General features: G+C 47.7%; 1 protein-coding gene across 28 annotated transcripts in view; it reads left to right on the forward strand.

Moving 5' to 3' along the window:
* LOC137427137 (phosphatidylinositol-binding clathrin assembly protein) overlaps positions 1-1,834 on the forward strand; it is an 86,329-nt gene extending 84,495 nt beyond the window's left edge. For 19 of the 28 annotated variants that reach the window (XR_010984450.2, XR_010984451.2, XM_068116333.2 and 16 more), the window contains one exon: positions 139-414. Coding sequence is in view for 26 of the 28 variants with exons in the window: in XM_068116333.2 (XP_067972434.1) it covers positions 139-153 (15 nt within the window). In the remaining 2 variants the exon portion in view is untranslated. Of the gene's footprint in view, positions 1-138 lie in introns of all 28 variants that reach the window. The other 9 variants (XM_068116334.2, XM_068116338.2, XM_078778658.1 and 6 more) reach the window with 1 other exon arrangement.
* The last annotated feature ends 7,660 nt before the right edge of the window (positions 1,835-9,494 follow it).

The raw sequence follows: 9,494 nt of genomic DNA on the forward strand, positions 1-9,494 counted from the left end.
CTAAGGCCTCTTTGTGATAGCTAACATGTCATTTAAACACACATGGACGGCAAATGAGCACAGAGCTTGTACATGTCCTTTTAAGCACATTGTCGTTGATGGATCCTTGGAGATATTTGTGCGATTTGTCTCGTGCAGATGCAGTTCATGTGAATTTCCCATCGGATGCCAGACCGGTCTCTCCGCACCCTGGTTCGCCGAGTGAAATGGCCTCGCCCCCGCCCACACCCCGACCGAAGTTCCAGCACGCTTCCCTGAGACTGCAAGCTCCGGGTCGCAACGTGGGAGAGAAAGAAAAAGTGGGCCTTGATGCCCGTCTCGCCGAACGCTCCACGCATACCCGGGGTTACTGCGACGAGACACGGCCAAGTACCACGTGCGGCCGAGATCCTTTAACTTCTCCGCCTTGTATTTAAAACAAAAAAAAAATTAAAACGTTTCCGTTGCCAAGTCGACCAACGGTGAGCTTCAAATTTGAACTCGCACCTCGGAGGAAACGCTGGGTCTTGCGTTTTCGGGTGTGCAATCAGGAGGGGTGGTGTCGTGGACCATCACTCCCCAAATTGTATTTCTATCGAAGGTCCCTTTGAAAGCAAAAGTGTCGCAGCCAATGTTTGACTTTGGCGAGAGGCACTCTCGTTACCACAAAGTGCCACATTCAATCCTCCCGTATGTTTTGGGGCAGCAATAATGTGTTGGGTTCTCGCTAATATGGGAGCGAAGCGGCTGTAATGAGGGGGCCTATCAACTTCGCGGGAGCCTCGAAACGCTCCGGCGGCACAACGTTTAAAACTTAATCAACGACACTGTCCTGCGCAAGATATGTATTTATATAATAATTTTATCCGTCTCATACTTTCTCTGCTCTCCCCCCCCCCCCCCCCCCCGTGAGTTGATTGGCTGAGTTTGAGAAGTTTGGTTTTTAAAACTGAATAATCTCTCCGTATTCCTTTTCTCGTTCCCCCCTACCCCTATCCTCGCAATTTTTAATTCCCCACTTTCATCAATTTGCTTGAAATATCCTCCCCAAGACGATTAATCTTTCTCTTATTACTTCTCCCTTCAGGATCATTATAATTGGAGTTTTTTAAGTGATGGAAAAAAAAAAGCGTTAAATCCTTTTAACCCGACCGCATGAAATGCACCAAAAGTTTTGAGCGAGAAACCTCCGTACGCAACGTTCACTTCAAGAGGACGGCCATCGCCCGAAGAGGTGGAGATCCCAGTGCGATTGACCCCCTGAACCTCGCCCTTCAAATCCCACGGTGCACTTTTTTGGAACCCCGCCCGGTGGATCGTGCAGAAATGATGCGACGGCACGCCAATAATTGCGACGTGCCGCACTTCCAAATGCCTGTGTCACCAGCACCCTCACGTATGCGAAATGAGCGCCATGTTTTTCTTTCTTTAATTTTTATTTTAAAGCTTTTTTCCATTCTCAACGTAGCGTCTGCTCCTGTGATGGATTGGTTCGGTCCATCCCGCTGATGGGCCGTCGGTGAGCCATCTTTGTTCCTTCTCTCTCCGCACGTGCAGAATTGCATTTTCTGCATGCTTTTCTATTCCTATATGCAAGGAGATTCGTTGCTCTTGTTTTATTTTGTTGTTTTTTTAATAATTATTTTCCATGTGCATCGGGTGCCTGGAATCCCAAGCTGTTTGGGTGGAAGTGTTCTGGATATTTCTTTTGGGGGGGGGGAGGGAGGTGGAACATTCTACTTTCTGTGAAGTCGTAGCCAAATGGACTGAAAAGGTGGCTTCCCACCATCGGCCTCACTTGACGCCTTGCACCGTTGATCGGTGTGCTTTCACTCGCTCCGTGTACAGCTGGGAATTCTGTGTGCGCAGCTCGAGTGCGTACGCTTGTGCAGTGTGCGCACATCAATATCCTCCCTTGCTTTTCTTTCTGCTTTTTCAACAGAATACATGCTTAGTATAGGCGCCCCTGTATATTATGTGCATATGTCAATGCAGTATATTGATGATTGAAAAATTATTTGGGGGGGGAGAGGGAGGGATGGGGGTGGAGGGTTGTCTTGGTGACGAGTATGGGAGATTGATGTTTGGGGGGGTTGGGAAGTGGGTACATTGTTCGTTGTGGCTCTTCTAGCCAAAAGACCTGTGTGCCCTTTTACAAAATAAAGCAAATCCCACAGCTTTCAAACAACTCGTCATGTCACCTGCCGTTTCTACTCAACAGACCCATTTGTACAACATCTTGGCCTCCAAAGGGCCTCCTGTGATACACCATCAAAACATTACCTGCTCGGACGATTGAGCTGTGTCCACCCATTGTCGTGTCGACTTCTCGGCCAGTGTAGTGTCGCATTGACTTATTCGCCTCCTGTTCCTTTCCACCCAGTGTGGTGTATTGTCGACGTCGACTCCTCCTCCACCTCCTCTTCCTTTCCACCCAGTTTAGTGTCGACTTTTCCTCTTCCTTTCCACCCAGTTTCGTGTCGACTTCTCCTCCTCTTCCTTTCCACCCAATTTAGTGTAGTGTCGCCTTCTCCTCGTCCTATTCATTTCCACCCAGTTTAGTGGTCACCTTGTCCTCCTCATCCGATTCCTTTCCACTCAGTGTAATGTAATGTGGACTTCTCCTCCTCCTCCTCCTCGTCCTCCTCGTCCTCCTATTCCTTTCCACCCAGTGTTGTGTTGACTTCTTGGACAGGTTGGCGAAAACGAATGGAGTCATCCTGTTGGGGTGTGTTGTTGTGGTTGTAAAGCCATCAAAGGTGTATTTATTTATTTATTTATTTATTTTCGGCCCTTCCCTTTTTAAATGTGCATCGATGAAACGTCATTATGAACGGTATGCCATTTTCTACCTAAAACATTGTTCCTCATCTGTTGACTCAACAAACTTCACATCAAACTCCATTGTAAGTGTTTCTTGGTTTCACCTGCTTTTCTTTTAATCAATTTATTATTGTTGACAATTTGCTTTTACATCCCTGATGAGCCCCCAATTTCTGTTACGTGTCGACCTTCGGGCACCGCAGCCCAAGCCCACGGTTAAAGCTGTTGCTCAGGTGATGAAGACAGGGACTCCAAGTTGTAAAGGACGATGTGTTACTTGAAGGACAGGAGAGGGTGGAGGGACAAATAAGCTCAGAGTATGCACCAGTCAACCAGCCGGGTGAGCGCCTTCTCGAAAATCACATGAAACGGTGCCGATGAGGATGTACAAGGAACGGCTTTGAAATTGTCACCGATATATTAACAGCAGTGCAATGGTCATCAGGTAGGTTCCACGAGTGGAGGGAGATCAGCAAAGAATACCTCAGAGTATGATACAAGACGTGAAGCTGAAGCCCCCACAGAACAACCCATCGGGTTGAAGTTGCTCCGTCGTGGTCAGGGAAGAGGTGAGTCATTGAACCTTCCCAGATTTGTACACATAAAGACACCTGATTCCTCCTTCACGTGGTATGGTGGTTTTAAAATGATATGCACAACTTGAAACAGAGCATGACGGCTCAGAATGTGTCTGCATTCTCTCCTCCTCGTCCTTAGCCCTATCTCTCAATGGTAAAGAATCAATTAAAAAATAATGTTATTCGGATCCAGATCCAGATCTTCACCAAAATCGAATCTATTCTTCGTCACACACCCAACCTGTCCCCCAAGTTTTGGCCGAATCCATCCACAACCTTGCGATATCGATATCAGATCTGGATCTTCACCCAAATCAAATCGATTCTTCCTCTGTACAGTATTGATAGACAGGGGTGAAAACATAACTAACCTACTCCAGAGTCCCAGAAATGTTGAGACGAATCGTCTGCGATTCGCACAACGGAATCTCCTCGGTGTGTGTGGCCGGATATTTGTGATATTTGTGGATCCACGTGTTGCAGCCCCGAAGGATATCGTGCTCGGAGCTCCCGCGTCCTCTTGTGGGATTGAACCCCACTCACGGCGACTCAGACTCGTGATGTGCCATTTTGTAAATGCCGAAAGTTAAGCCTTGAGTTTTCTTTCTAAAGTTCTAAGTTTAGATGAAAGGTGAACTTGACCGACAAGGCTCATACCTCTAGGACTCGTACTTGGGATGTGAGATTCATTCTTGGAATTGTATAACGACATCGAAAAGAAAAAATATATATTCCGCCAACAACAACCCGCTTACCCCCTTAACCTACAGTGCATTCAGAAAGTATTCAGACCCCTTCACTTTTTCACATTTTGTTATGTTGCAGCCTTATGCTGAAATCGTTTAAATTCATTTTTTCCCTCATCAATCTGCACTCAATACCCCATAATGCCAAAGAGAAAACAGGATTTTAGAAAGTTTTGCAAATTTATTAAAAAGAAAAAACTGAAATATCACATTTACATACAGTCATGTGAAAAAGTAAGTACACCCCATGTAAAGTTTTGACTTTTTCAACATATTTCAACATACAGCTATTTGATCTTCATTTCAACAATATTGATCGATAAATGGTGATATAATACAACAAATATCATGAAACATTTACATTTTGTAGTCCATGGTATAATTTAAATAAACATAAATGCAAATTTCGCATGTGGAAAAAGTAAGTACACCCTTGGCTCTAATAGGTGGTATTGCCCCCTTTGGCAGAAACAACCTCAAGTAGGCGTTTCTTATAACTGTCTACCAGTCTCTGACATCGACTGGGAGAAATTTTTGCCCACTCCTCCATGCAGAATTCTTTCAGCTGTGCGATGTTTGAGGGGTTTCTTGCATGCACAGCTCGTTTCAAATCCCCCCACAACATCTCGATGGGATTTAGATCTGGGCTTTGACTTGGCCATTCCAGAACCCTCCATTTCTTTCTTTTCAGCCATTCCTTGGTGATTTACTGGTATGTTTAGGGTCATTGTCATGTTGCAAGGTCCACCTTCGGTTGAGGTTCAACTTTCCGACAGATGGCCTCACATTATCCTCAAGCACCCTCTGGTACAATGAAGAATTCATAGTGGATTCTATGATGGTGAGCTGCCCTGGCCCTGATGCAGCAAAGCTGCCCCAAACCATAATATTTCCACCACCATGCTTTACAGTTGGTATCAGGTTCTTGTGGTCAAATGCTGTCTTTGGTTTTTGCCAAACATGTCTTCTGGTACTGTGGCCAAATAGCTCTACCTTTGACTCATCTGTCCAGAGCACAATGTTCCAGAAGTGCTGGTCTTTGCCTTGGTGTTCATTGGCAAACCTTAGTCTTCCCTGATGTTCTTTCTGGACAGCAAAGGTTTCCTCCTGGCACACCTCCCATGTAGATCAAATTTGTGCAGCCTCTTTCTAATGGTAGACTAGTGCACTTTGACATCAACAGTGGCAAGAGCTACCTGTAGGTCTCGTGATGACATTCTGGGGTTCTTAGAGACTTCTATCAGCATCTTGCGGTCTGCTCTCGGGCTGAACTTGCTGGGGCGGCCTGGCCTGAACAAGTTGGCCGTTGTTTGGAATCTTCTCCACTTGTAGATGATCTTCCGGACAGTCGAATGATTGATTTCAAATTGTTTGGAGATCTTTTTAAATCCCTTCCCAGACTCGTAGGCATCTATAACCTTCTTTCTGAAGGCCTCAGAGCTCTTTTGATCGAGGCATGGTGACGCCGCACACTTCAACAACAAAGAGCAAACCAAACTAAATGTCTGAGGTTTAAATAAGACAGGTTCCTCCAAGATCCTCTCTAACGGTGTTCTAATCATTTGCACCTGAGCTGATGCACCTGATTCTAATTTTAGGTATTTGAAGTAGTGATAAATGTCGGGGTGTACTTACTTTTTCCACACACGAAATTTGCATTTATGTTTATTTAAATTACTAGGGCATGCCCGTACTATATCTATATCTAAAATTATATCCCCCCCTCTATTTACATGAAATGGTTTGGTCCATGAAATGTTTTGGTTCATTCGCAACGCCAAAGCGAACGGCGAACGCTTTACATGAAATGGTTTGGTCCATGAAATGTTTTGATTCATTCGCAACGCCAAAGCGAACGGCGAACGCTTTACATGAAATGGTTTGGTGCATGAAATGTTTTGGTCCATTCGCAACGCCAAAGCGAACGGCGAACGGCTTGCGAGTACAGTGACAATCCCCCCGGGGTTTTAATTAGTTTTAAAACATCGTTTAACGCCAACATAGCGCCAACATAGTTTGCCGACGGGAAATAAATGAATACGCTCTCAAATGTGCCATCCGAGGCAGAGTGTGTTCGGCACACGCGATAGCTCGCTGCTCTCTGATTGGTTGAATCGTTTTTTGGACATAGCTCGGTAAGTAATTGTCCGATTAATATAAAACCTTGAAAAGGCACATCCTCGGGTCCCCAGCAATATACCTGGCAAGTTTCAAGTATATCGGACCCGTGGTTGTCGAGAAACAGCGGTCACAGACAAACAAACGTACAAACAAACAAACACACAGAGATTACTGGAATTATAGATAGACTAGGGCATGCCCGTACTATATCTATATCTAAAATTATATCCCCCCCTCTATTTACATGAAATGGTTTGGTCCATGAAATGTTTTGGTCCATTCGCAACGCCAAAGCGAACGGCGAACGCTTTACATGAAATGGTTTGGTGCATGAAATGTTTTGGTCCATTCGCAACGCCAAAGCGAACGGCGAACGGCTTGCGAGTACAGTGACAATCCCCCCGGCGTTTTAATTAGTTTTAAAACATCGTTTAACGCCAACATAGTTTGCCGACGGGAAATAAATGAATACGCTCTCAAATGTGCCATCCGAGGCAGAGTGTGTTCGCCACGTTCGGCACACGCGATAGCTCGCTGCTCTCTGATTGGTTGAATCGTTTTTTGGACATAGCTCGGTAAGTAATTGTCCGATTAATATGAAACCTTGAAAAGGCACATCCTCGGGTCCCCAGCAATATACCTGGCAAGTTTAAAGTATATCGGACCCGTGGTTGTCGAGAAACAGCGGTCACAGACAAACAAACGTACAAACAAACAAACACACAGAGATTACTGGAATTATAGATAGATACAACAATGGACTACAAAATGTAAATGTTTCATGATATTTGTTATATTATATCAACTTTATCTATCAATATTGTTGAAATGAAGATCAAATAGCTGTGTTGAAATATGTTCAAAAAGTCAAAACTTTACATGGGGTGTACTTACTTTTTCACGTGACTAAGTATTCAGACCCTTTGCTGTGACACTTGAAATTTAGCTCAGGTCCCTCCCATTTCTCTTGATCATCTTTCAGATGTTTCTACACCTTGATTGGAGTCCACCTGTGGTAAATTCAATTGATTGGACATGATTTGGAAAGGTAGACACCTGTCTATATAAGGTCTCACAGCTGACAATGCATATCAGAGTAAAAACCAAGCCATGAGGTCGAAGGAACTGCCTGCAGACAGGATTGTGTCGAGGCACAGATCTGGGGAAGCCTCCAAAAAATTTCTGCTGCATTGAAGGTTCCCAAGAGCACAGTGGCCTCCATAATTCTTAAATGGAAGAAGTTTGGAACAACCAGGACTCTTCGTAGAGCTGGGCCGTCCGGCCAAACTGAGCGATCGGGGGAGAAGGGCCTTGGTAAGAGGTGACCAAGAACCCGATGGTCACTCTGGCTGAGCTCCAGAGATCCGTTGTGGAGATGGGAGAAACTTCGAGAAGGATAACCATCACTGCAACAACACTCCACCGATCTGGGCTTTATGGCAGATGTGTTTATGTGTTTGCGATTTTCATTTTGATACTTTCTAGTTTTCATTTGGTTTGACTTTTCATAAACCGAGAGTTTTTGCACGAGATACAAAACCAGAGTGCTCCAGGATGCAACACCCTTGGCATGTCACCAGGAAGGCAGTTTACAGTCAGTTTGACTCCGTTAATCAAACTCGAATCGACTTTAATTGCACCGAGATCTTGGATTGTTCTTTTATTCCCCCCAAAAAAATTTGTTTTTTTTGTGGCCCCGGTGGTCTCCTGACCTTTCCACCATGGTGTTGGGACATCAGTGGAAGCGTTTGTTTGGCTCGAGGAGACCTCGGGCTCGTTAAACACAAACATCGGAGTGTGGAGGAATGGGCAGCCCCAGTGCGAAAAGCCAACGAGGTCACTCATTGCACCTCCTCCCCCACACTCCACCCCTCCTCTACTTCCAACCCCACCGACCTCTCTCCTCCACACTCCGATAGCTGGTGAGAGGTTTGGGGGCCATTTAGATCTATTTATTACGTGCGCAAAAAATGCAGGCTGAAGTGGTGGCGTGTGAAAAGGAGGGCAAGGTGGCAAATGGTGGGGTCGGTTCAAAATTCCAGTCGTGGCTCTGTACGTAGTAAATCCACAGTCTGTATGTAATAAATCTATGGACCTATGAGAACGTTACTAGAGCAACAGTGTTCCATCTGATGTAACCACGGACGAACCACACTGTTGCTCGTACAGTAACTTTACGGGTTTGCTAGATACAAACCACCTGAACACCGCCCTGCCGATGCAGGTGTGGATCGCACGGGGATCGTCACGGTCGGTTCCTCTGGGAATTTGCAAGAGCAGGTGGTTCGGGGAGACATGATTTGGGAGTGAGGGATTAACTGCATGCTGGGAATTCCAGGAAACTCATCCACAGTCTGCTTTTTATCGTCTTACCCTAACCCCGCGATTAGTCTCCGGGTCCACGCACCAGGCGTCTCCGGGTCCACGCACCAGGCGTCTCCGGGTCCACGCACCAGGCGTCTCCGGGTCCACGCACCAGGCGTCTCCGGGTCCACGCACCAGGCGTCTCCGGGTCCACGCACCAGGCGTCTCCGGGTCCACGCACCAGGCGTCTCCGGGTCCACGCACCAGGCGTCTCCGGGTCCACGCAACAGGCGTCTCCGGGTCCACCCACCAGGCGTCTCCGGGTCCACCCACCAGGCGTCTCCGGGTCCACGCAACAGGCGTCTCCGGGTCCACCCACCAGGCGTCTCCGGGTCCACCCACCAGGCGTCTCCGGGTCCACCCACCAGGCGTCTCCGGGTCCACCCAACAGGCGTCTCCGGGTCCACCCACCAGGCGTCTCCGGGTCCACCCACCAGGCGTCTCCGGGTCCACCCACCAGGCGTCTCCGGGTCCACCCACCAGGCGTCTCCCGGTCCACGCACCAGGCGTCTCCGGGTCCACCCACCAGGCGTCTCCCGGTCCACGCACCAGGCGTCTCCGGGTCCACGCAACAGGCGTCTCCGGGTCCACCCACCAGGCGTCTCCGGGTCCACCCACCAGGCGTCTCCCGGTCCACGCACCAGGCGTCTCCGGGTCCACGCAACAGGCGTCTCCGGGTCCACCCACCAGGCGTCTCCGGGTCCACCCACCAGGCGTCTCCGGGTCCACCCACCAGGCGTCTCCGGGTCCACCCACCAACTGGCTCTGATGACCGACACGAAGCTCACGCGCTTTTTTTTTGCGAGTGCGATCGCTCGTGCTGCTCCTGACCACGCCCATTCGTAAAGCGTTCGAACATTTCGATGGCTGTGATTGGCTGCGC

Source organism: Myxine glutinosa, chromosome 5 (genome assembly GCF_964187855.1).
Source record: "Myxine glutinosa chromosome 5, kmMyxGlut1.1, whole genome shotgun sequence".
Lineage (NCBI taxonomy): Eukaryota > Metazoa > Chordata > Myxini > Myxiniformes > Myxinidae > Myxine > Myxine glutinosa.